The 27,908-nt window shown below is 38.1% G+C and overlaps 1 protein-coding gene across 1 annotated transcript; it reads left to right on the forward strand.

Annotated features, from left to right (window-relative positions):
* Positions 1-377: 377 nt before the first annotated feature.
* On the forward strand, positions 378-27,765 carry LOC104596701 (protein TIC110, chloroplastic-like). The gene is made up of 15 exons (XM_010257955.3): positions 378-1,224; positions 1,846-1,905; positions 6,231-6,354; positions 6,574-6,642; positions 6,796-6,894; positions 7,861-7,927; positions 8,314-8,378; positions 8,492-8,586; positions 9,028-9,155; positions 9,678-9,778; positions 12,675-12,891; positions 13,730-13,884; positions 24,361-24,486; positions 26,256-27,224; positions 27,311-27,765. Exons 1-15 carry the CDS (start codon positions 716-718, stop codon positions 27,551-27,553), a joined length of 3,027 nt encoding a protein of 1,008 aa, XP_010256257.1. The 5' UTR covers positions 378-715; the 3' UTR covers positions 27,554-27,765.
* Positions 27,766-27,908: the final 143 nt, after the last annotated feature.

The raw sequence follows: 27,908 nt of genomic DNA on the forward strand, positions 1-27,908 counted from the left end.
AATTAATTAATTTTCAAAAATAAGGATACACTTAATCAATTAGTTAAATTATAAGGGTAGTTTAAGAAATTTACTCTTAAAATTACTATAAATGATTAATAAAATTAAATTTATTAAAAATATTTATTTATATTAAATTAATAATTATTATTTTCTGTAAATCAACATTAAATAAAAATATGCGATTCTTAAATTTTTAAATATTAACAAGAAATTTGAATATTTGTAGTTAACTAACAACAAAATTTGATCATTAATGTATTAATAATTAAATTATTCAATCTTCCAAATTTTCCCGTACATCGAACGGGTCCGGGTAGTGTAACTTCAATTCAATGTTCTCCGTTTTCCTTCTACTGCGATCAAACGTTGGTCGCATCCTCAAGTGTGGATTGTGAGCAAGTCAATGAGTCATGATTCGATCCTTATGCCGTTTTACCGTTATCGTCCGGCTGAATCGCTGAGTTAATCCGGGTCATTGAGTCAATCTTGGTAAATCGCGATTTATGCAACCTCACCAGTTGATAAATGATTTTAACGTTTCTAGATAAGCTGCCATTTCACTCTGCGTCTGTTTTATCTTCTTCTTCAGTCCCCTATCTTTAACTCCTCTTCGGTCTTCTCGCCAGTCCGCCACCCTCAAAACCCTAAAACCCTAGACGCCGCTGCACTCATTTGTGTTCTCTTTTCTTCTCTTTTCAGAGAAGGAGGAGAAATGAATCTTTCTCTTCTCGTTCCTTCTTCTTCTACCAATTATCCCGTATTGTGCTCTCAGTTCATAAACCCCAATTCCCTTTCCATCAAAACCTCAAGAAATTCTCTCAATAGAAGACGCCGTTACCGGGTCTCCCTTATTCGGAGCTCTGTTGCTGATGCAACAGAATCGAGGGAACCGATTAATTCGTCGGTCTTTGGGGGAAAGAAGGAGCTCTCAGGTGTGCAATTACTTGTCGATGGCTTGTCTCCTTCGGTTAGGTTGGCGAGCTCGGTTGTTATAGTTGCTGGTGCGCTAGCTGCTGGCTACGGGCTAGGGTATCGAATTGGAGGGACCCGAAACGCTGGACTGGGTGGTGCCATTGCATTTGGTGCTGCTGGTGGTGCTGCAGCTTATGCGTTGAACTCTTGTGTTCCGGAGGTTGCAGCGGTGAATTTGCATAATTTTGTGGCGGATCATGATGATCCGACGACCTTGAAGAAGGAAGACATTGAAGGAATTGCCAAAAGGTTAGTTAATTTGATTCTTCTTGTGCTATTTACAGGTTTTACTTGGTTTAGTTTGATAAAATTTGGACGTATTTTGAATTGGATTTTCCTGATGTCATTCATCATTCATAGATAGTTCTCTTTGTGGCTTAACGTTTGACGCTGTTCTTTTTCTTTTTCCTTTTTAATCTCTTTTCTTTTCTTTGGTTGAGTTTGTATTAGTGTCCATCTAATCCTGATAGAGTGATAGATTCGTCGTGTTTAGTTGGTCGTACTAAGCTTATGGCTAGAGGGTCTCTTTTGAGAAATGTTCCAGTTGAAATAGGCAATCAATTAAGTTCATTGTTCCTATCCATGAGAAAATATAAGTTGATTTTTTGGGTTGCATACATATGATCTTTATCCGTCTCAAAGCCTTGGTTTGTTGACTTTTAATGTTTAAATAATGACTTCTGATAGTTTAGAGATAGATGTTTGATTTAATCATGACAAGATCGTGCCTTTAACTAGATTTGGTTCCATTCTCTCTGTCTGCAGCACTTGACTTTTCAGGTTTGAAAGTGCTATCATGTCTAGATTCTGTTACTGATATGTTTTAGTTAATTCTATTTTCTGTGTTCTTCCCGTGGTTTGTCATTTCAGATACGGTGTTAGTAAACAAGATGAGGCCTTCAATGCAGAGCTTTGTGATTTGTATGGCCGGTGAGTGTAAAACCATTTTCTCTTGGTGGATGGTAAAAAAGTTCATTAATTGCTTATTGTTATTCATATTTTCAGCACCATTAGAAATGTACTCCTCCTTTAAAGACCACACTCTACCATTTAGTTAAAAACTTAAAACAAAAATGAAAGGGAGCCTAGAATTAGTTCTACATCACCATGTCATCTCTCTGTTTTTAACCAAAAGAGTTAAGAGTTAGAAGTCAGAATTATTAAACACATGAAGAAACATGATCCAGGGTGACCTACTAAGATCTGTCTATACTTTCTCTTTTAACTAATATGTTAAAAAGAAAGAATCTATCAAAAGAAAAAATGTTAAAAAGAAAGACATGATCTCTCCCTTATTAAATCATATAAAGCAAATCATCCTTTTTTTTTTCTTTCTTCTATGAAGACAAACAGCCCATCTCTCTCTCTCTCTCATGCTCACACACAAGCACTGTCTCTTCTGATTTGTTGTTAAACATTAAGGCCATAATTGTTTTTAGATGTTATTCATTGCTAGGCATTAATGAGATTGTTGTTTAAAACGTTTCTGTTTTGTAAGTATAAGTAATTTATTAATGTGGGGGCAAAATGATTGGCACTGATATACAAAAGAGTATACAGGCTTCTCTGCATTTGAACAAAAATTAGAAAGGTGTTGACGCAGCGTGGAAGCAATGAGAAACCGGGCTGGCTATGCAAGCACTGGGCGATCGCTAGCTTCTAGCGAAGAACACCGAATTCTCTAGGAGAGAGAAAAGGTGGCGAAAATAGGAAGAAGAGAACTTGAAGAAATTCTGAAAATATGAAGTATAAAATTGATTTCTAATTTTGGGAAAGTAGCAGTATTTATAATACATTTAGAAATTGTAAAGGAACTAGGAAAGAACATGAATCTTGATCTTGATCTTGATCCTCTTGGGCTGTCTTGATAAGGTCGAACCCTCTTGCATGAATCTGGGAGTCTTGGATTTCTTGATGCTTCTTGGAGTCTTTGTTGGATCTTGATTGGAGTCTTGAATTCTTGCTAATCTTGGAAGAGTCTTGATAATCTTAGATTCTTTATAAGTCTTGGATTAAGTCTTGATGGGTCTTGAATTATCCTTTCTTGACTTATCTTGGACTCTTGTCCTTATCCTAGGAGCTGCCGCCCCTAGGGGGTGAGATGGGCCTCCATCAGGTGTATACCTGTCATTACATATAGGAGCCCTTCCAGCACTAGGATATTGCCAATCTATTAGCAATTGGTTTCATCTCTCTAGGGATCCACCTAATCTCAACTTCCAAGGTCGACAGGTTACCTTTGATCTCATTGAGATAATAGTTACCTCTGCAATCCTCATCTTCTACCTAATATGATCAGATGCATCACTTTAGATACGTAGTGGGGAGGAAGGGGGATGACCTCAATCCTTGAGCTGCTTAGCAAAACAGCCACCTCTGCTTTGGTGAAGTATGCATCTCTTTTGTGTCCACTAAAAGTCTGATAATGGTGCATGCAAGGGATGTGGAATTCATGTGATTAATTTGGGGAGATGGGAAACACTTGGAAGGTGTTCCTAGGGTATGCTGATTAGCCATAGGGTTGATTTAGGGCTTGTGAAACCAGCCCTATCTAGGCTATGCTTGGTTCTGTGGGCGTTTATTGGAAAAACACTGCCACATCAGCACCACTTAGGCATTGGCATTTATTGTGCATGAAACCATTGTTTGGTTTCAACATTTATGAAATAAACATTAGAAAACAGAAACACTTGGATTTATGTGCATGAGGCATTGGGGGAAACTTCAAATTATGGTTTCTCTCAACATTGAAATGAAATGCTTACCTAGAGCATTGTAAGCTAGGGAGGAAGATAGCTTTATGGGGTGTTACTTGAAATGCCCAGCCAAACAACAAAAACAATAAACGTTTAAAGTAACGCTTTCCAATTAAATGTTCATTTGAGAGACACCCCATCTATAAACACCCACGGAACCAAACACATGCCCTAGTGAAGAAATTTAATATCAATCATATGGTAGCTTTGATACAGGCATAGGGTAGTTTAAGCTATGCACTCAAATTATGCTTAGTTCTTGTTTAATGAGGTGTCCCCTCCCTAAGCTCCCATCAAAGTGTATCTTCATCTCCTCTAAGGCATGGGGGGGGGATGGAGGGATATCGGGGGGAAGATATGTCATAAAAGGAACTCTTTGAAATTCTTTTGTATCAAGGTTTATGAGTTAAGACTGCAAAGAGAAAGCACAATCCTAGTGCATAAAAAATGCATCTATTTCTTACAAATCGAAAAAGAAGCATCTATTTCTTTCTCTCCACATCCATGCATGGCAACATGAACAATGGTTTTTCTATGAAACCAGCCAATCATCTTGAGTGCAAGAAGTTTCCATTGGTGGAGCATGATCACTATCCTATCTGGTATCACCCATATGAGTTGTTTAGCATACTGTTTAGCAATGATTTAAAAGGTGCGCCTAGGCGCACAGGCGAGGCGCATTTTAGGGTGGGAACCTCACCTATGTCCTAGGCGCAGCCCTTTCAAAAGGCGCATGACTGGTGCACCTAGGCATGCGCTTGATGCACCTTTGTGCCTCAGCCTAGGCATGCAACCTTTTAAAATTCTATGCTTTTTGCTTTTTTTTTTGACCCTAACGGCTGGGTCGGGGGCTTTGCTCGCTCACTGAAGCTCCGAGAATCCCCTATTTGGTAATGCTGTTCATTCATTCATCCTACTAAAATATCTTCTTAAAAAGCATTTAAAATTATAAAATCATTATTTTTTGTGTGAGAACTAAGAATTTAAGACCCTAACATGGACTTGTTTCGGCTTGCCTTGAGGGGTGTGGCACAAAGCTGGCTTGTAGACTTAGGAATGTAATATGTTTTACATCACATTAGCTACTTCAAGTAATGCAATTGAGGAAAAAAAGAGATTGTGGGTTTTGCATGCTTGAAAATGTTTTATATGTTTGATTTTATTTTTAAGTTCACATTTGAATATTTTTTACATGCTATGTTTATGTATTTTAATTTTAGATAATAGGTTTTTTAAAACATTTATTCTAAAATTTAAAGTTTATATTTTTTATTAATATTATGTTTAATATTTTTATTTTTTGCATCTTTTTGAATTTTTGGCATTGTTTTTTGATTTTTCTGTCATTTTTAAAAATATTTTGCGCGTTGCTTCAAAAAAAGGCATGTGCCTTGCCTTGCACCTCAGGTGCAAATTCACCCCTGCGCCTTTTTTGCACCTTGCGCTTTTAAAACATTTTTGTGCCTTGCCTTGTGCCTCAGGCGCAAATTGATCCCTGTGCCTTTTTTGCGCCTTGTGCTTTTAAAACATTGATATTTGGAGTCATTATTATCTGCAAGTTCTGGACATTTTTTGAACAGTTCTGTTCTCTTTTACTTTTGGTTCATTTTTCCTTTAATAGTCCCTTCCATTTCAAGATCCTTATGATTTCTTGAGATGACTGATTTATTTCAATCATATTTGAGTAGAAAATATTAGGGGTTAAAATAGTGAGATCATGGCATCTTCAGGAGTTAAAATGTCCATGAATGAAAGGCATGATTTTTTTTTTATTTGCAAGCTTACTGTGATACTAGGAATTTAGGATGAGACTTGGCTTACAAAGTAAATAAGGGCCGTTACCCAATGTTGGTCCCAGCTATCTGGGGTCTTGGGAGGGGTGGACTGGGAAGGACCTAATCTTCATCTTTTCTTGCACAAAGTGCTTGTTCTCAAAGTTGAACATGCATTCTCATGCTGACTCTTGTCAGCCAGAGATTTTACCATTTAACTGAGTACAGTGAATTCTTTTACCCTGATTGTATGTCTAAAATGTACTATTAAATAGTAAACCAAAAGGGATACTAAGAATAGTAATATTTATCACTGAATATCAACTAATAAAATAAATAAGACTCAAACAATCACAAACTAACCCAAAATAACTATAAAACTGATCCCCCGAAAGTGCTAGAAAAGCAATCTAAAAAGTACTGGTGTACTTAATAAGTTGGTGAGATTTGAAATGTCTCCTAAAATATTATAACAATATTAGTCTGCTGCAGCATAGAACCGCTCAATGTTTGAATCTCTCTTATAAATTCTGTATTTCTGCTATTCATTAAGTTGTATTCTCTATTTTACCCTTATCAATAATGAAATTTTGCATTCTACTTTCCATGATGATGTGACTGTTGATTCAACCTAAGTAACCTTGCATTGATTGTTAGAAATTTCTTTGGAAATCTGCCCTTTGATTCATTGGTATCATCTTTCTCACCCTCCCTCCCTCTCATTCAGGTTTGTATCTTCTGTTCTTCCACCTGGAAGTGAAAATCTCAAAGGCAATGAAGTAGACACTATTATTAAATTTAGAAGTGCTCTTGGCATTGATGACCCAGATGCAGCTGCTGTGCATATGGAGGTCTGCAATTCTTAACCATCTAATTTTATGCTTACCAAGGAAAATATATTTTATAATTATTGTATTTTTCAAGCAAGACTTGAATCTTCATATTACAACAGCTTCCCTGGTGAGGTGCACCTGGAAGCTGTTGTCACATTTTCCACTTTTATCAATAAAATTTCTTACTTCAGCTTTCAGAAAAAAAAGCTAACCAGATTTTTCTTGTTGGAACCACAGATTGGAAGGCGCATTTTCAGGCAAAGGCTGGAAACTGGTGATCATGATGCTGACATAGAGCAGCGTCGGGTAGGATACATGCAAATCCTTAACTTCTTAATTTTAATGCTTAGTTTTTCTTAGAATATTCCAGACATCAAAGATGATTTAGTTTGCAGAATACTTTAGAGCCGTTCTGTGGTAATAAGAAACTTGACCATTATTAGTGAGTCTCCAGTGCAGGCATTTCAGAAGCTAATTTATGTCTCGACACTTGTGTTTGGAGAAGCATCAACATTTCTTTTGCCTTGGAAGCGTGTATTTAAGGTCACTGATGCTCAGGTAATTTAAATAACAATCAAATGGTTACACTTTTTTCCTTTATCAGTGAAGTAGTTGTATTTCCTTTACTGAAAATGCACTTAATGTACTAAAAATTGTTTAGAAGGCAAAAGCGTGCAAGAAGATGCTACAGCATCTAGATGCATGAAGTGTAACCCTCAGGGTGTAAGGCTTAAGCATCACAGAGCTTCATTTTACAGAAAAGGGATAACTTTAAGTGACATACCAGTAGAGAAATATTTGTTTGTTACATGGGAAAGATGTAGAAATAATTTAATAGTTACATAATAAATGAAAGTAAGACCGAAAAAATCCTCAGTTAAGGTTTACTGATTTACCTTCCATTTACTTATGTATTGAAAAGCAACGGCGTTTAGACATCACTTTATATAAAAAATTCATAGAAGCCATGGATTTCAGGTCCAATGAATGATGACTTTGAAGTTGTGGGGAACTATATGGGATTTTTCTGAACCTTTTACTTCCTATTGAGAAGCTTTTATCAAATCAATTAAAACCTTAAGTAGAATTTTGAAAACCAACACTTATCAAAAAAAAATTGAAAACCATCAGATATTAACTAATAAATAGAACATGTTCCTTAGGCTTCAGTTCGGGTATAATCAGCAAGATTGAATATCAATATGCTTTCTTTGAGACATGCCCTGAGGCAAGCCTTGGATCATGTATCACATGTTTCCTGGAACTAGACCCGTTCATGGTTGGGCTCTCGGCCCATGAACATTTTACACTATTTCAGGCCGGGCCCATTCAAATTCTGGAAAATGCTATGCCCAAGCCCAGCCCACGAACAGGTCTACTTGGAACACTGGTCATGATTTCTCGTGACTCTAAAATGCACTTTTAACTAATCTCTAGATTTACATGCCCTGGCGCATTTTCTATGTATTTTTTATTGTCAATTTATGCTTGTTAATTACAGGTTATAATTCTTCTACCTGTTAGGTTGAGGTTGCTATTCGGGACAATGCCCAGAGATTGTATGCGTTCAAGCTAGAATCAGTTGGAAGAGGTGATGCATAGCATTTATACGCAACAATTGTGGATGTTAGCCATAAAGAATTCTTTAAGTTTTATATTAAAAAACTGTGGTTTTAGAAAATGCACAGAGGTTGATTTCAGCTAATTTTAATGAATCATTATACTTTCATGCAATGATGGGTATGCCATGCTAATGCAAAGTCTTCAACAGGCATAATTTGTTAATCACATTGTATTTAAGTACATAGAACACACCAACTTGGGCTTTAAATTGTAATATATAATTTCATGTTTTCTCCTTTCATGCTAATGGGGAGCATTTGGTTGACCACTCACATATGTTTGTACATATGCAGTTGCATTCATGTTTCAGTTTTCAATGTTGGGTACTGATAGAAATTTGAAATTGTTACCTAGATATTGATGAGAAACAACTTATTAGCCTGAGAGAAGCACAACTTCTATATCGGCTTTCTGAGGAGGTATGTCCTGAGAGGTACTTTTTTAGTCATTGTTACTGGATCCAAACAAAGTTAATAGTTCAGGAATCTTTCTTCATCTTGTGCCCCTTTTTCTCCTTTTCTTTTCTTTGCAGCTTGCTTCTGACATGTTCAGGGAGCATACAAGGAAAATTGTGGAGGAAAATATTTCCAGGGCACTGGAGGTTTTAAAGTCCAGGAGTAGAGCAGTGTATGATCTTATACTTTTTTAGGATAAATGATCTTATATGTGGAATATAGAAACTTGTGAATACTTGCATGCAATGAATTTTGGCAGTCTCATAAAATGAGAACACTGCCATATGCAATGTTGCTTCAACAACTTATATTCCACTAGCCAAAAAAAAAACAGCTTATATTCCACTAGTTGATGGTAAAAAATTATCTTACTAGTACTTGTTCAAATATTTTGTCTGTTTTCACTGCAAATAATAAAGTGCAAAAGAGATGTTTTATTCAAATTTTAAGATCTGTTTCATCCATCACTTTAGTTTACAAGAGCATTTTTATCTTCCTAAAATTCCAAATATACTGTAGATGGTTTTTTTATGAGGTTATTACTTGCCACTTATTACGTCTCCTTGGCTTCTATTATTTTCTTTTCTTTCACTAACCAAACCATGGTTGCCAGGAGAGGATCAACACAAGTTGTGGAAGAGCTTGAGAAGATTCTTGAATTTAATAATTTGCTCATGTCCTTGAATAACCATTCTGATGCTGGACGCTTTGCCCTTGGGATTGGGCCTGTTTCTTTATTAGGTAGAGATGCTACCTGAAACCTAGCACCAAGATGTTGAAAGATATTTATTTTATGTGTCCAAATATCATACTGATGTAGGTTCTGATACATGGTAGATACTTTCAAATATGAGTTCATTATTTTTAGCTCCTTTTTATAATTAATATTATATTTTGGTTTCTTTGCACCATTAGGTGTTGCTTAATCCCTAAGAAGCCTCTTAATTTTTATATCATGTTTAAAAAAGAATTAGGTTCAAAGAAATGTTTAAGTAATCCTGTATAGCTTAAGAAACACAATTTAATTCAAGGAATGATGCTTGTACACTTGAGAGATATGACTATTATGTATGTTGGATTTTGATAAATGAAATGTTACATCACTATTTCCTTGCATCCTTATATCACATCCATCTCCATATTTTTATATGGGTATATTAACTAGAAAGTTCAAATGTCATCCACACTTTTTATGGAGCATAGAGTTTTTCTTTTTGTATCGGAAAAGAATGTTCTATGAGTTAACTTGTCTTTTTGGATTAGGTGGTGCGTATGATGGTGACAGAAAGATGAATGACTTGAAGCTCCTTTATAGAGCGTACACTGCAGAATCCTTGTCAAGTGGCCGCATGGAAGAAAAAAAGGTGGGTATAAACTGCAGGATTAATATAATATTCAATGGTTCAACTAAGTTTTAGATGTTAAAATCTTCCACTATGTTCATGCTTACTGTAGACTCTTTGTTAGTCAGAAAAGAGAGTGAAAACAAAGAGAGGAAAAGGAAATTATTGATGTGTTCCTTTCTTAAAATACAATGTGTTTGATGTATCTGAACCTATCAAAAAAATATGTTTGATGTATCCGACTTATTTTTTTGAAGGGGACTCTCAGGTGGTTGTGGAGTGGCTGCTGAATCCGGATTCCGTGGTCTGTGGCTATAGAGACCTCCTTAAAAAAGTCAAATGGCTAAATAGGAATATGAAAGTTAGAGTTCTGTGGGTGGGCAGATCAGCAAACTCAATGGCTGATTCACTTTCTAAACAAGGGGTTTCTTGGGATTCTTTATTTTGGGCTACCTTGTAATTCTTGTTCCTTTTGAAACTGTGATTCTGTGATCAATCTTAAGGGAAAGGTTGCATCTTGTGCCTTTCCTTGGGTTTCCCATAACTCTTATCTGTTTGATCAATAAAATTTTTACTCATTCATCAAAACAAAACAGGACTTTTCTGGGTGCTGTAATGTCATTTTCTATCAGTGGCATAATTTCCTGTCTTGACTGGAGGTGTAATTGAACTTGTATGAGTGAACTTCCTTTATCTGTGGCATTTTTACTTCCATAGTTCCATTGGCTTGGAGTCATTTTGCAGGACCATTTCCTTGTTACAATATGATTCTTTGTCATGCTTTATTTGTGAATAGTGTAAACTAATAGTACAGAACAACAATAGCGATGGTTTTTGTAGTTATTCTTGTTTATTTTATTTATGAGGATGATTTAATTGTAGTAATTGTAGAAGGGGTAAAATCTTGTGTCAAATATACATGGTTATGTGGTACGACACAGAAATTTTTAAAGAAAAGATTGAAACAGATTTGCTCTACCAAGCCAGGTTAGGTAACCTGAGAAGGATTAGAGATAAATCACCCATTAGAGCAAATAGTAAATAAGATAGGAAATATTGCTGTCAAGTACCTAATCTCATGTGTTCAGTCCTACTTGGTCAAAGTAAAAGAGGAATATCTATAAAACATGTAGGACCTACATTGGCTACATGGAATCTGATAAAATAGCTGAAAAAAGATTATGGAGTTTATAGAATCTGACTGGACTCAATGCAGAAGGAAAAGCTAGCAGAAACAGATGGTAGCCAAACTGTTCAATGTGGTACAGTTGAAGTCATATCAGGTAGAGGTTGGGGAAGACTAGGTTTACTGGATAGATATTGATAGACATTGTTAGGTGCTGTTCTGGAAGCGGAATTTGTTGCTGCATGGTCATTGAAAGAGTGGTGCCTTGGTTGTCCCTTGACTCCCTCTGAGATTAGAGAAGTTGGTGGGGGCCTTTTCTTATTGTGTTTTCAAAACAGGGAAAATGCTTCTTTTATTCTGAAGTGAAAATAATGTGTTCTCTAGTCAGTTGAGTTCTGCATAAATCCTTGGTTCCCAGAAGTAGGCAGTATTAGAAATAATAGATTCTTGAAGATGGTTTGGACAAACATTGTAAGTATTTTCATGCTTTGTTGGTTTAAACATTTGAGGTAGTTGGGAATGAATGTACAAGATTTATTTTTGTTGATAGCATAATTTTCATGGTGCCATGGTGAGGCTAGGCAACAGGGGGGGGGGGGTGTGCCTTGTCACCTAGGTGCCCAGGCAGTTCTTTTATTCCCAATAAAAACCCTGAATCCTAGGGTAATTCCCCAGGTTTCAATAGCAACTAGAAATTATTTTTCACTACTGATTATCAATAATCACCATGAAAGTATAAATTTCATATGAAAACATAGAAAGGCAATATTATTCATGAGAAGAAAAGAAGAAAAGAATTAAGAAGAAAGAAGAAAAGAAAATTTGGAAAATATATGGGTTGAGTCCTTGTTTTTGTCCTAGGAAAAGGAGAATAGAAGATTGTGTTGGTTGAAAAAAATTTTAAGGTCTTCCTTGCATATTGGTTCAGGTTTGAAGTCTTCAAGGGTTCAAGACAGCTTACACCAACATGTGAGTTGATTGAACCCTAACAAATAGGAAAATCATAAAAAAGGAACTGATATATAAACCTAAAAATGAATAATTTAGTGAAATAATGTCTATTTGATTATTCTAATCTAAAAAAGGATAAAAATATTTTATAGTGCCATGCACTAAAATGGTTAGACACTTAATGAGGTGCCCCTCCATGGGCATCTTGTCAACTATGACGGATAGAAAGAACTTATCTGAGCATTTATCAAAAAAAAAAAAAAAAGAAAGAACTTATCTGGGAGTTTTATCCTGCTTGAAGTTTAGGAGCTAGTGGTCTTCAGTGTACAGAAGGGGTTAAGAAGGGGGCACCCTGGAGGACATGTATTGTTTCAATGACTATGCATTTTAGAGGGGGTTTTGAGGATGTTAATTCATTACTTAGGGAGAGCTACTTGATTTGGGGGAGGGGGGTTGTTTGAGAAACATTGTGTTTCTTTAGGGATAGGCTTTGTTGGGCATTGGATACCAAGACCAGGGTAATGGCATATGTATTGAGCTGATTAGGTCTTCAGATGGAGGTTGCTTTGCACTATGTTTTTATTTTTTTTTTATTTTCTTTTTTCTTTTTGAATTGAAGGGGGTGTACCCATTTTTCCTTTCTTTTTTCATTTGAATTCTATTTTGACTGTGGTTGCTGATTACAAAAGAAAATGGAAGCTTTTTTCATCAGAAAATGACTTGCCATAAACATGTGCACTCACTTTGTTCTTGTATTTCTGCATTTTTCCTTGTAGTCTGCTAGTTATATTTTTCATCCTTTAACATTTCTGTTGAGCCTCCCCTTCTGTGGTCATGTAGCTGGCGTCTTTAAACCATTTAAGGAACATATTTGGTCTGGGCAAACGAGAGGCAGAAGCCATCATGCTGGATGTTACCTCAAAGGTCTATAGGAGACGGCTTTCACAAGCTGTTTCTAGTGGTGAACTAGAAGCTGCAGATAGCAAAGCGGCCTACCTTCAAAACCTATGTGATGAGTTGTACTTTGATCCGGAGAAGGCCAGTGGAATTCATGAAGGTATCCTATGGTCTAATATAATTCTCTGCTACATGTTATCATTGGAAAAAATCGTTATGACTATCCTATATCAATCATATGATTATTTGTTTGGTTTTTCTTGTCTTTTGTAATATGTAATTTTGATACATGCAGCATTTTTTATTTATTTTTGATAAATATTGTGATACATGTAACTTTGTGCTGCTTTCTTTTCTTTTCTTTTCTCTCTGTTTCTCTGTCATTTTTTATGGGTTTTATATATGATTTGGGGGATGGTAGGCATGTTAAGAGAGCTAGGTTTAGAGAAGCCCTACTGTTTTTCATGTTAGCACGCTATTTTTAATTCAAAGAAGAAACTTCCAAGTGGAATAACCAGCAACATTTTATTTCAACTGCTCTTCTCTTCATGCCCCTATCACCTGAATCACTCCAAGAAGAGGGGTGCATCACCCCCTACTCCAGGGATCTGGTTTCTTCCCCAACTGTAATTAAGAAAATGGTCAGTTTTCTTATTTTGTTCTTGTTCAAGTATTGTGAGAGGCTGCAGAAAGTCTTAAGTTTTTCCATATTTAACAATACTGGTGCCCATGCCAACCGATCATTGGTTTTGTTATGTTATGTATTTTCTTTTCTTTGTGTCGACCAAATCTTCAGAATAATCCTGTATATCTTTCAATTACAAAGAAATTTCAACTTATTATCTTCTTCATTAGTAGCTAATCACAAAAATGGGAATGCCATGCAATATGGTTCATCTTTCCTTGATAAATTCCTATTGATCATTGTTACTGAAAAAAAAATTTTATGCACAATTAAGCTTGTCAAGAATTCTATGATACATTTATTTTCATTGCAGAAATTTATAGGCAAAAGCTTCAGCAATCTGTAGCTGATGGAGAATTAAGTGAGGAGGATGTTGCTGTTTTGCTGCGGCTACGAGTTATGCTGTGTATTCCTCAGTCAACTGTTGAGGCAGCACATGCAGACATATGTGGCAGCTTGTTTGAAAAGGTGAGTTGGTTTCCTATATGATTTTTTATTCATTACATAGGAATCCTGTTTGTAAGAGTAGCTTTTCTATAGTTCACCTTTCTTTCAAACCCCCTTTTCCCATGGTTAAGAGCATTTGCAACATAGCGTTTGGAGATTGTTTTTTTTTTGTCATTTTTATCCCTATTCTTTAGTCTTGGTTTATGAAAATGAACTCCATGTCTGACTAGTCAGTTGTGCCACTTCTAACTCATCCTCCATGTTTCTACTTTCAGGGGGTTTTCTTCCATGGTGATACATGTATATTGTTACAGTTTGAACTTTGATCTTTGCCTGCTAATAGCATTTGTCAGTTAGTTGACAGGGTTTTTGCAACACCATCTGCACCATGGTGGTGCTGCCAGACCATCCACATGAGGTGTGATGCTGCTATGTCTGCAGGAAGTGAATTAGACTTGTTCTAATGCAGAGAACAGGCCTAATAGATCTGTTCTAGTGATTTTTACAGTAGAAATAGTCAAAACTAAAGTAGAAAAATTAAACTAGAAAAGATGGAAATAAAGCAAACAAGCTGCTGCAAGTTTTATTGACCTTATAAAGTAGGGCAATCGCAATAGCAACTTAAAAATTGGAAAGTGTCTCTTGGAAAGTTAAACACCATGGACAACTTGCAAAAGAGAAGACCTGGTCTTAGTATTTCCCCAAACTGGTGTATATTATGCAAAACTAATGGAGAAATCTGTTACCACTTGCTAATCTCCTGCCCCTTTGTTGTAGGTCTGTGGGAAAGATTTTTGGTATTTTTGGTTGCAGGTGGACTGAACCTTTGCAGATTAGTAGCCTCTTTGACCCTACAAATTTCAGATGGCCTAAGAGAGGTAAGATAATGTGGCTATGTGTTAGGGTGGCTCTAGTGTGGACAGTTTGGGAGGAAGGAAATTCTAGAACATTCAATGATAAGGAGAAAGATGAGGTTGCGATTTGGGAGTGTCTACTCAACATGGCTATAAATTGGATTAAAGCCTCCTGATTGCTTTTCACATTACTCCTTTGATGACTTATGGCGGAATTGGGGACTCATTGCTAAAAGCTCTATTGTCAAGGAGAAGCCTGTGGCAGAGTAGGGACCCCTGAAGAAGGATTTATCAAGTTGAACCTTGATTTATGCTGCTTAGGCAATCTGGGTCCCTTTGGGGGGGGGGGTCAGAAATGCAGATGGTCACATTTTAGCTTTAATCTCAGGTCCAATTGGAGTAGGGAGTGCTGTGAATTCGGAACTCCTTGCAGTCTTACAAGGAGTGGAACTTGCTATAGTTGGGCTTTGGCAGATTACTAGTTGAAGGTGACTCTAAATTGGTAATCAGGTGGCTAAGGGAACCAGAGAAAGCACCCTGCTCATTTAGGGGGATTTGCAAAGAGTTAAATGGTTAACCACAAGCATTGAAGTAAGGTTTCATTGGGAGGGAGGAATTATATTTCGTTGGGAGGGAGGCAATTAGAAAGGCTAATGTGGGATTTCTTGTGGAAGCCAGGGGATGGAAAGAAAGACCACTTAGTGAAATGGGAACAAGTTAGTAGATACAAAGAAGAAGGTGGGCTTGGTTTAGGCAATCTAATTCATAAGAATTCAGCTCTTCTAGATAAATGGCTTTGGAGGTTTCCTCTAGAATGAAACAGGCTTTGGCACAAGGTGATTGTTAGCATTCATGGCTGGTCAGAAAATGGCTGGGATGCAAAGTAGCCTCCAATGCAAACTCCTCTCCTTGGAAAGCTATCTATGAGGTATATCCTTTCTTTATTAATCTCATTCATTATGATGTGGGTAATGGGTCAAGAATTTTGTTTTGGGAGGACCTTTGGATAGGTAGTCAACCACCGAAGGTCTAATTTCCTATGCTTTATTCAATTTCCAATACCTTTACCACCGAAGGTCTAATTTCCAATTATAAATGTGAACCCATCTTTAAGTTTGTGAATTTCTCAACCTCGGAATTAAGTTGGTACTTGGGGTTTAGAAGAGGTCTAAGGGAAATGGAATGTGATTCATTCTCCTATTGGCTAAACTTTGACTCCATTTTTTTGGATCTAAGTGTTGATGGCAATAGAATGTGATCCATTTCCCCACATGGTCTTTTTATCTGTGCATCCTTCTTCAACTTCCTAATTCAGCATTCTACACTGGGGGTCAATTTCCCGGTGAAAGAAATTTGGAGCAAGCCAATCCCTCCTAAGATTTAGGCCTTTTGTTGGGAAGTTTTCCTTGGTAAGAATAACACACCATTGACATGCTGCAGAAATGAAGTTTAAACACTTGCCTTTCTCTTCACATGTGCTTTCTTTGTAAAAATTAATGGTGAAACTGTTTCCCATATTTTCTTATCCTGTCCTTTTGTGCTTGGTATTTGGGATCATCTTTGTTCTCTCATTAGGTCCAGGTGGTCTCCTCAGCATGTGATAGGGCTCTTTGATTCAGCTTTCTTGCGACAATCAAAGGCCAGAGGAAGGCTAATGTGGAAAGCTGTGAGAGCTGAATTGATTTGGACTGTTTGGGAGGAAAGAAATGGAAGGATCAATTATAAGAGTAGATTTGATTTGGAAGTCTTGGAAACAGTTAAAATAAAGGTTGCTCATTTGGTAAAGTCAATGGAGGATTTCAAATCTTTCTCCGTAAATGAATCCTGAGAAAGTGGAAGGAGGTGGCTATGTCAGCTCAAAATAAGGAAAGAAAAGTGATTGAATGGAGACAACCAGAAGCCAATTGTGTAAAACTCTATTTCGACGGTAGCTACATAGGCAATCAGGTTATTGCTGGGATGGGAGGGGTCTTTTGAGACTTTGAAGGGAAGGTGCTTGCTTTATATTCTGGTCCTGTTACCATTTATGATGCAGTGACAGCAGAGTTGTACAGTCTTCTTCAGGGCCTTAAGTTTGCTAAGCAGTTTGGGTTTCTTAACTTGGAAGTGGAAGGAGATTCTCATGTGGTTATCTTATGGACAAGGAATATTACCCAAATCCCATGGGTTTACAGGCATACTGCCTATGAAATTGAATACCAAGAGGGATGAATGTCACATTTAGATGGTTTGAAGCAATGTTTTAAAACGCGGAGGCATGATGCGAGACATTCCACTACGTAGAGGCGTGAGGCATAGTTTAGAACACAAGAGGCGTAAGCCTCCCGAACACAAGGAGGCGTAAACCTCCTTAAGAGGGGGGGGGGGGTTAGGAGGAGGATGAAGAGGAAGGGGGAATCTCATTTTTTCTTTATTTTTAATAAAAATCTTTTATATGAAGAAGAATAAAAATGCATAACATTAGTTGAAAGGGGGGGTTTGAAGGGGTAGGTAGCAAACCGCTTTCTTTCCCCTTGTCTTTTCTTCCCTTCCCTTCCCTTCCCTTTTCTTTTCTTTCCTTTTCTCTTTTTCTCTTTTTCTCTTTTTTTCTTCTCTTTCTTTTTCTTTCCCTTCCCTTTCTTTTCCTTTCCTTTCCTTTCCTTCCTTTTTTTTCTGTCTTTTTATATATGATGTGCATAAGGCGCATGAGGCGTATGCCTCTAGCACGCCTCATGAAAAAAGCGCAAGAGGCATACGCCTCTTGCACCTGAGGTGTACGCCTCCCATGCCTTTTAAAACATTGGTTTGAAGAATAGCAAATGGGATGGCAGACACATTGGCTAAACAAGGGACTATAAGACACGGATTTTTTGGGCGAAAATCTAAAGTTTCTTGTGGTGGTGATCTTTCCACCTTGATGTAATTCCTTCTTTTTGATGCCTAATAAAATTTTTCTTCATTGATCAAAAACAAAAAAAGAAAAGATCGGCCAATGGGGTCACTGATTGTTTAGCTAAGCAAGGGGTACACAAGAATCATTTATTTTGGGCACAGTTGTAATTTTCTTTTCTCATTCAGGCTGCAGCTCGTGCATTGTGGTTGTAGTTTCTACCTTGTACCTTTCTTTGATTCTCTTTAATTTCAATAAAATTCATATCATATAAAAAAAAAAGAAAAATAGCTACTTAAAGTACAAGACTACTCCCATAGTTAAAAACAAAAGTGCAGGTGTACTTCCAAATAATCACAAAAATAAACCTCTTAAAATGAAATTACAGGATTACTCCCATAGCTTAAAACAAAAGTACAAGTGTACTCCTGTCCCTCTTAAAAAGGTGGATGTACTCATAGAGATTATTAATATTAACATGGATATATTAATGGAACTGGAATTATCAATATATCTATATATATATATTCATGGAACTGGGGAGGTCTACCATGTAGGAATCTTCTTCATGATCTTGTAAGGTCCAATCTTCTTTGGCTACTACTTATTGTATTACCCTGTACGAAGCTTATCGTTGGAAACATCATCATTTCATAACCTTCTTGGAAAACGTTGATGCCAATGTTGGTCAATTGCTTTCTTGTACTTGGCATTGGCTTTTTCTAGTTGTTTCCTTTACTTACTCATGAGTACAATCTTGTCGGCAAAGTTATGCTGCCACACTATAACCTGACATTTTTGGAAGGAGAACTAGATCCAAAGTATGTATAGGAGTACACCCCTCCACTTGAAAATCTTTGGTTTGCTCCTTTATTCCTCAAGGGGCAAAAATAATACTATTGTGAAGGGGAGGCAGATCACTGATCAAATCTTGATTGCAAATGAGAGTCTGGAAAGTTTCAGGAAATCCAAGAAGAAGGGTGTGGTTTGCAAACTAGATTTAGAGAAGGCTTATGACCTAGTTGATTGGTCTTTCTTGGTGGAGGTGATGAGAACTTTGGTTTTGGAAACAGATGGTGTAAATGGATTTGGGGTTGTGCTAGGAGCTGCCACTATTTAATCTTGGTGAATGGAACTGTGAGAGATTTCTTTCCTGCCTTGAGGGGAATAAGACAAGGAGACCCACTTTCCCCCTTCCTATTCACTCTGATTGCAGATGTTTTGGGGAGACTGATTCATAGAGCTGATTTGAGGAACTAGTAAAAGGGTGGAGAATAGGAAGGGAGCAGGTACCACTTACACGCTTACAATTCGCAGATGACACAATTCTGTTATGTGAAGGTGGGGACATAAATTGGATAGGGAATCTGAAATTGGCCATACAATTATTTGAGTAGATGTCCAATCTCGAAGTGAACTTTGATAAGAGCTGTATGGTGGGAGTGAATTTGGAGGAGAGAGAAGTGAAAATGCATGGTTGTTAGGGTGTGCAATTTTGGTTTGGCCTTTGACTTATTTGGGCTTTCCCTTCGGAGATAATCCCATGAAGGACAGCTTTTGGAACTTGGTTATGGAAAGATTTGAGAAAAGGCTTGCTTCATGGAGGAAAAGTTATTTCTCATTGGGGGGAGAATCACTTTGGTTAGATCTACCCTAGCTAACCTTCTTGTTTGCTTTCCGTCGGTGTTTAAGATTCCCACAAAGGTCTCAATTAGAGTGAAAAAGTTAATTAGGGATTTCTTGTGGGAACCAGGAGAGGAGAAGAAAGATCATAGGGTGAGTTGGGAGGTGGTAACTAGAAGTAAGAAGTTAGGAGGGCTTGGGATTGGGAATATCAGGAAAAGAAATATGGCATTTTTGGGGAAATGGTTATTATGGAGGTTTCCAATGGGAAGGGACAAATTATGGATGAAGATTGTGGCTAGCATACATGGGCTGGAAGACAATGACTAGGATCTAGGAATCTTGGCAAGGACTATAGTTGCTTCCCCTTGGAAAGGCATTCATGATTTGCTTTTGGTTTTCTCCCCTTTGATAAGGTATGATTTGAACTCTGTTAATCTCATAAAATTCTGAGAGCAGCCTTGGGTTGGGGACTCATCCCTGATGGACCAATTTCCCTCCCTATATGCCTCGTCTGTTATGGGCCCGAGCGTAGGATTGCGTCACGGGTCATTCCACGGCAGGAAGCCCTGATCTTCCCTTGCCTTTGGCCTTGCACACAGACCTTATTTTGCCTATCTAGTGGGTGATTTGTCCAAGAGACCACCCGAACTCTCCCTTGGGGTGATTTGTCCAAGAGACCACCCAAACTCTCCTCACTCGTTTCTTGACTGGAAAACTGAATCCTTTATTTCAATTCGTAGCTCCTTAAATAGGAGATTACAAAAGAGAATTCCTTGTTGGATTCGGCTAGGCTAGGGTAATCCAACTCAAACTAAAACTCCTAATTTCCTACTCAAACTAAAACTCATAACTCTTACTTAAGAAGATAAAATAAGATAAGGATAAGATAAGGGATAAGGGATAAGGGATAAGGGATAAGGGATAAGGGATAAATTAAGCTAGTGGCAAGTTGACGTGTCCAGATAAGGGTGGGCCCACCCCTATGAGCTGTCGTGTGGGCCCCACTCTGTTGTTGCTGCCGGGTGCGTGCGTGCGGCTCATGGTGCCGCTGCCGCGCGGTGCGTGCGTGCAGTGCTGCTGCCGCGTAGTGCGTGCGCACGACTCATTGTGCCGCTGCCGTGCGGTGCCGGCGTGTACACGGTGCGCGGTGCTGCTTGGTGGTGCGTGCTGCGCGCCATGGTGCCGCTGCCGTGCGGTGCCGGGCGTGTGCGTGCATCGCTCTGTCGGGCGGTACGTGCTGTGCGCTGCCGGCCTGCTGTGCGGCGCTGCCGGGCGATGCGTGCTGCTGGGCGGCCCGCTATGTGCGCTACTGCCTATGACTGCACCGTAGTGCGCTGCCGGGTGGTGTGTCCATAACATCGTCAGATTTGAAGAATGAACCCATTTCTTCTTTTTTAGTCCCTTCTGTTTCTACTTCCGGTTTTGGGTGGAATCTAGGGTTGAGGAGAACAATAAGGGATACAGGCTTGGGCTACTTATTGTCCTTACTATCCATCCTTGAAAATGTTTTCTTGGACTTGAGTAAGGATGACTCCAGAATTTGGACCCCCCTGCTCCAATGGTTCCTTTTCTTCTGTGTCGTTTTTCGAGACTTTGGTCCAACCTTCTTCTCCCTTGGGGTTGCCCTTCCCTGTTAATGAGATTTGGAGCAAACCCATTCCTCCTTGGGTTGGTAGTTTTTGTTGAGAAACTTTCCTGGAAAGAATAAACGTAAATGACTCGCTTCAAAGAAAGAGACCTAGTTCCTATTTACTTCCCAATAGGTGTGTTCTTTGCAAAGTTGATGGGGAAACGGTTTACCACCTTATGGTTACTTGTCCGGTTACTAAAACTGTTTGGGAGTGGGTTTTTCCCTTTTGGGATGTACTTGGAATCCCCCCGTAAGTATGCAAAGCTTGTTCTCTCCTTTGTTCTCAAGTGGCCTAAGAAAAGAGGGAAGATCATGTGGAGAAGCTCTAGGGCAGCAGTGTGTTGGTCCATATGGGAAGAGAGGAACTCTAGACATTTTAGACAAGGAAAGAACTATGGAGAACTTAACTGAATTGATACACTTAAGGGTTGGTCACTAGTCAGACAAGGAAAGAACTATGGAGAACTTAACTGAATTAATAGACTTAAGGGTTGGTCACTAGCTGTAATCTTTGGAGCTATTTTCAGATTATTCCATGGCTGACATTTTGAGAAAGTAGAAAGAAATAGTTACCTTGGCCCAATGCAAGAGGACCTGTAGACCTTCTTGGTCCCCCCCTCCTTTAGGATTCATAAAATTGAATTTTGATGGTAGTATCTTAAGGAATCCTGGGCCTTCTGGGATTGGGGGAGTTTTCAGGAATGAGGCTGGGATTATTAATGCCATGTTCTCTGGTCCTATTGGAGAGGTTGACTCTCTTAGGGCTGAGATTTTAGCAGTTCTGGAAGGAATCAAAAGAGCAAGAGAATTAAACATTCGGTGCTTGGTCATTGAAGGGGACTTGGAGGTGGTGATTAGGTGGCTGAAGGAAGACAGCAATGGCTTGTGGAGCTACAGAAATGAAAAGGAAAAATTCAAATGGCTGAGTAGGGATATTGAGGTGAAGTACAGTTAGTGAAGAGAAGTGCTAACTCAATTGCTGATGGGTTAGCCAAGCAAGGGGCGCTTAAGGATTCTATGTTTTGGGCTAATTTTTAGCTTTCTTTTTTGTTCTCTGTTGCGGGGGAGTTAATATTTTACCTCTCCTTTCTTGTACTTAAGTTTCACAATTTTTATTATCTAATAAAGCATCTAGTTATTGATAAAAAAAATACTTTTATCACATTTATAGAAAAATGTAATGTGGTTGATATCAATGTCCATGGCATAAATGTCAATTCATGACAATAGACATTACCAATAGAAGGCTACCTTGCACTATTGTGAAACTTTTTTGGTTGGAATTCTCTTCACCCAATCAGCAATGAATAGGTCGGTGCTAAGTTTGATTAGCAAGCCCCAGTCCCAACTTGTCCACAATTGACTTAGCAATAACATTAACTTCATCCCCACTACCAACAACTATGTCATGCACTAGTGCTTCTATTCAAACTTCAAACAAAAAGTAGGAACTTTCTCTTCAAACTAGGACCCTTCTACTCTGGTCCTAGCAAATATAAGAAACCTGAAATTACTATTTTGGGTTGACCTTCCTGCCTAGCCATGGATCCACCAAACTATAAATCAACCTAGTGTTCTGATACTAATTGATGCAGAATTTTTCAACAACCTAGTGTATTGACACTCTTTTATTGCTTAGGAGAAAAATAAAAGAATAGAATGTGTTCTCTACAAGATTTGTTGACACTTTATTATGGACCCAAAATTGCAACTTCCAAATTCTATTTGGACTTTAACTCCTACTTGTATTCTAACTTAAAACAAAAAGTAGAAACTTTCTTTTAAAACAAGTAGGGCTTTAACTCCTAAATATAAGAAACCAGAAATTACTATAAGTTGTCTTTTATTATAAACAAGAATAATGAAGACTATTGGTTAACCTGTTGACTAGGCAAAGCACATTTACCTCACCTAGGTCCAGGCACAACGCCTTCAAAAGGCATGTGCCTGATGTGCCTAGGCATGCACCTGATGCACCTTACACCTCAGCTTAGGTGTGTGACTCAGTTATTATTATTATTATTATTATTATTATTATTATTTTGATAAGCAAAGCAGAAACTTTTATGAGAGTGCACCTCAGTTAATTTTTGTGTTTTTTTTTGTGCCTTGCACTTTTAAAACATTGAACTTATAGAGATCAAAAGGCAGTCAAATTTAAGTCTTTAGTTGGAGCACTTCCACATGTCAGAAGCTTAAAATCTACAGTATTTTAGTACTACAAGTATACTTTAATGCCACCAAAAATCAGCTACATTGAACAAGATTTGATTGACCAATCAACCATTTCTTTTTTGATTGGCAGTGCAACAAGGTTGGCAACAACTTAAATTTATATTACTGGAGTACCCCTAGTGTAAAACAAAGAGTATATTGTATCCCAATCCAAAAATCACTAAAATAACCCTGTTTTATGACTAATAAACCTTAACAACTAATTCAAATACCCCCTAACAGAAATAAGTCAAATAAAAATGCTAGAATTAACACAAATTATCAAAACATAATTAAAACAACAAGATTGATAAAAGCAGGGGTGCGATTGCTTCCAATTTTTGTTCTTTTTAGACCTGTCACATGTTTCCTCATACTTGAGTGATGCAACCTCTACATCGTGTGCCCATGAGTCCAAGTCTCATGGTTCTGAATGAGCCCTAGCACAGCTTACCCTAACAATTTAACTTCTAAAGGAATTAGCAAGTTTCATAGGTCTTATTCCATTCCTTTTTATTGCTTCTGTTACCCTGTTGTCTGTTGTGGTATGTATTTTATGCAAGGTAGAAACCTAGGCGAACTGCAAAAGATAATATCCTTTCAGAACAAAAGTTACTGGTCTGCAAGTCCATTCTTAAGAAGTCAGAATGTTTAAGAATGTTCTTTTAGTGGTGGTGAGACCTAATCATCCCTTCCTGTGGGTTGGTGAGCCCCTACAACTTAAGTACAATTTACATGATTGTGGAGTGCTCTTGTTGCATCTAGTCCAGAACAAAGTTATACAATTCTTATTCAATCCATAAACAGTTCCCCCCTAGCAGTGTTGACCAGTTGACTAATTGACTAAAACCAATTCTTCTTTGAAAAGATTGATCGGTGGGTTGTTTCTTCTCCTGTAGTTTCCTTTATCGAAACTATGGTTCCCCATTCAAGAACAGTTTTCATTATCAAATTACAAAATAGGTATTAGAACTTTACAGGGTTCCCTCCTCATATATCATACTACAGCTTGAGAGTTGAGAGAATCCTATACAATACTGGTGCATAAGATTCTAAAATTGCAACTATGGAAAACCCAAAATGCTCAGGTCCATGTATTTTATTTCTTGTACTTGTCTGATGCTAACTGATAAGAAAAGAAGTTTGATGCAAAACTTAAAGCAGTCTATATAGTACTAAGCTGATGCAACATGGAAGCTTATTTATATTGTACCAGTATGTAGGTGTGCATCATGTACTATCTATTTGATGGTGACCAGTTCTTTAGTTGTCTTGACACCTGAAATTTGTGATGATCAATACAGGCAGTGAAAGATGCAATTGGAGCAGGTGTTGATGGATATGATGCTGATGTCAGAGCTTCTGTGAGGAAGGCTGCACATGGCTTGCGCTTAACACGGGAGGCTTCCATGAATATTGCTAGCAAGGCGGTAAATATCCAATACCATCATGCCCTTACTTCTGTGTGGATTTATGGTCAGTTTTTAATCAGTGTTTTAAAAACGCATCTGGAGGCCGATCTGCTTTTCCTTCTGGGTGGCAGGTCAGCAGTTGAACCGTCTGAATGCCCCACATATAGAGATGTTACTTATGTAGAAAATAATACATTTATAAAATGCACAATTTCAACGATGCTCCACAAGTATAAATACATGTGCATAGACATAGGTACTACTAAAATAATTAAACATGTAATGTGGGGCCATTTTCTCAAATCTATTCAGTGCTCTTCTTGCTTGCCTATCTCGTAAAGGCACTTCTAGAGGGGTGGAAAATTTGGGGTATGAGTAGAAAAGGCAGAATTCTGTGGAAAGCAATTCCTCTAGCAGTGCTGTGGTCGATTTGGAGGGAAAGAAATAGAAGGAATTTCGACCAGAAGCAACTTCAGGTTGAAAGTGTGATAAATTTAATTGTAGATGACCTCAGAGGGTGGATGAGTTCCAATTTGCTTTTCAGGGGGGATGTTCTGGCTTCTTGTGTGGCTGTAATTTTTTTGAGGTTTCTTAAAGCTGTATCAGTCATTCAGTTGTACAATCTCTTGTACAGTGAGCAGTGTTGTATGCTTTTCCTTTGATTAATAAAATTTCACCTTACCATTAAAAAAAAAAAAACAAATTGTCATTTTTAACTGGAGACCTTTTGTCTGGGTCAAGAAGGTCAACAGTTCGACCACTTTAAAAGGTGGGTGATGAGTTCATAGTCCAATAGGTCGGGTCAATGGTGGGTTGAAAACACTTCTTTTATATATTTTGAACTTGCAGGGATTCTGTTCCCTATTTTTCTTTTCATTTTTTACAATTCTGTTATAGATTTTTTTTTTCTGGCACCTCATGTGTCAGTTCAAAAGCACATTCGGTAGTCCTTTATCAAATTAGTAAAGTTTGTTTTGTCTGGACTACTGCTTATGGATAGTTGACATTACTCTTTTAACATATGGTGCATGCAAGAGGTGGTCAATCAATAAAATGTTATGAACTAGAGTCATATGCACCAATGTTTTAAAAACCGACCTGGAGACCAAACCGTTTTTTCCTCTGTCTCATGGGTCACTGGTTTGACAGATAGTCGAACGAGTCAGAAAGGGCGACATCATCACCCATATATGTAATATAAATATTATTTATATTTAATTTATATTTTTTTAATTCAGTTTTTAATATATTATATGTAAAAAATGCTGAAAACAACCATTTGAGGCCAAAAAGAGGGGGGTTCTTTCTCAAAAATAGTGGGGCAAGGCACCTATGGCTCTTTGGATGCATGAATTTCAAAAAGTTAGAAGTTACCCAAAATAAAGAAAGATCACCCCAATCAGACAACGGAGCGCAAAGTTATGGCCTCCAGAAGTTTGCATACGCATTCAGTGTGCAACTTCTGACTTGTCACCAACTCGAACAGGTCAATGGTTTAACTGTCCGGGTTGGACAGTTTTTGACCAGGTCAACGGTTTTGATCAATTCTCAGGTTTTAGGAGAGTCGGACCCGGAATCCTGGCCGAGTGATGGCCCAACTGGCTGGGTCAATGGTGGGTTGAAAACACTGATATGCACTGAGCATAAAGCACAAGTCACTGGCTTGTACAATTCGCAGCAAATTTTTACTAGATTTATTAGTTTCCAGTTCTTGAGAAAATAGTTTTTGTAATTATAGAGTATCTGATCCAGCATTTCCTCTTATGCCATAAATGATGTCTATGTAGGTGCGTAAGATGTTTATGAACTACATTAAACGAGCACGAGCAGCTGGCAACCGTACAGAGGCTGCAAAAGAGTTAAAGAAGATGATAGCATTCAACACCTTGGTTGTGACTGAGTTGGTATCAGACATCAAAGGAGAATCCACAGACACTGCAACACGTGAGCCTGATAAGGAGGAAGAAAAGCAAATTGAGGAGGAGGAATGGGAATCCCTTCAAACACTTAGAAAAACTAGACCCAGCAAAGAGCTTGTAGAAAAGCTAGAAAAGCCTGGTCAGACAGAAATAACTCTCAAGGATGAGCTTCCAGAAAGGGATAGAACTGACCTTTACAGGACATATTTGCTATTCTGCATTACCGGGGAGGTGACTAGAATTCCTTTTGGGGCACAGATAACCACAAAGAAGGACAACTCAGAATATTTGCTGCTAAACCAGCTTGGTGGGATCCTAGGGTTGACTGGTAAAGAGATTGTGGAAGTCCACAGGAGCTTGGCTGAGCAAGCTTTCAGGCAACAAGCTGAGGTGATTCTTGCTGATGGGCAGCTGACCAAGGCCAGGATTGAGCAGCTTAATGAAGTGCAGAAACAGGTTGGCTTGCCAGCAGAGTATGCACAGAAAGTTATCAAGAGTATAACAACGACCAAGATGGCAGCTGCAATTGAAACTGCTATCAGTCAAGGAAGGCTCAATATAAAGCAGATCCGAGAACTGAAAGAAGCAAGTGTAGATTTGGACAGCATGATCTCTGAAAGCCTACGGGAGAGCCTCTTCAAGAAAACTGTAGATGAAATTTTCTCGTCAGGTACTGGAGAGTTTGATGAAGTGGAGGTCTATGAGGGGATCCCATTGGACCTCAACATAAATGGTGACAAGGCAAAAGGAGTTGTTCATGATCTTGCCCGGACAAGACTATCCAACTCATTGATTCAGGCTGTGGCACTTCTTAGGCAGAGGAATCGTGCGGGAGTGGTCTGGACTTAGTTACTCGTATCTTGAGTGAATTCTATTTAATTTGCATGTATTTATATTGGTCTGATTAGTCATTTCCATTGTAGGTTTCCTCTCTAAATGATATGCTAGCATGTGATAAGGCTGTGCCTTCTGAGCCATTATCGTGGGAGGTGCCGGAGGAGGTTGCTGATCTTTTTGCCATCTACCTGAAGAGTGACCCAGCACCCGAGAAGCTCTCTCGCTTGCAGTATTTGCTTGGTTTAAGTGACTCGACAGCTGCTGCTCTAAGAGAAGTTGGAGAGAGGGAGTTGCCAATTGGAGATGAAGAGGAAGAGTTTGTATTTTAAGCCTAAGTTTTGGTGAAATAGCAAAATATTGAATTTGATTTCTTCCATTATAGGTTGCAAGTATGCCTTTTTTCTTCCTTTTCTTGCCTATGAGCAGGAAGGCAAGTATGTTATAGAAGCACCTGAGAAGTTAATAATAGTCGGCTGGTTCTTCACTTTATTGTGTAATTAGAGATTCATTTTGAATGAGAGAATCGAGTAAAATTTCTTAATATTTTTTTTTGAAATACAAAATGATTCACCATCATATTAAACTGGTTTTAAAAGAGCTCCAAATTCAGAATTTTATCAACAATCCATGTACATACAGCAGATACAATCACGTCAACGTCACGAAAACGTTGGTCCACTTAAA

The sequence above is a fragment of the Nelumbo nucifera genome, chromosome 5, assembly GCF_055504915.1.
Source record: "Nelumbo nucifera cultivar China Antique chromosome 5, China Antique-T2T, whole genome shotgun sequence".
In the NCBI taxonomy this organism is placed as follows: Eukaryota; Viridiplantae; Streptophyta; class Magnoliopsida; order Proteales; family Nelumbonaceae; genus Nelumbo; species Nelumbo nucifera.

Coding starts and splice junctions, on each gene's coding strand:
- LOC104596701 (XM_010257955.3), top strand. CDS start 716: ATGAATCTTTCTCTTCTCGTTCCTTCTTCTTCTACCAATTATCCCGTA. Junction 8,379..8,491: donor TATATCGGCTTTCTGAGGAG/GTATGTCCTGAG, acceptor TTTTCTTTGCAG/CTTGCTTCTGACATGTTCAG. Junction 9,156..9,677: donor TGGGCCTGTTTCTTTATTAG/GTAGAGATGCTA, acceptor TTTTTGGATTAG/GTGGTGCGTATGATGGTGAC.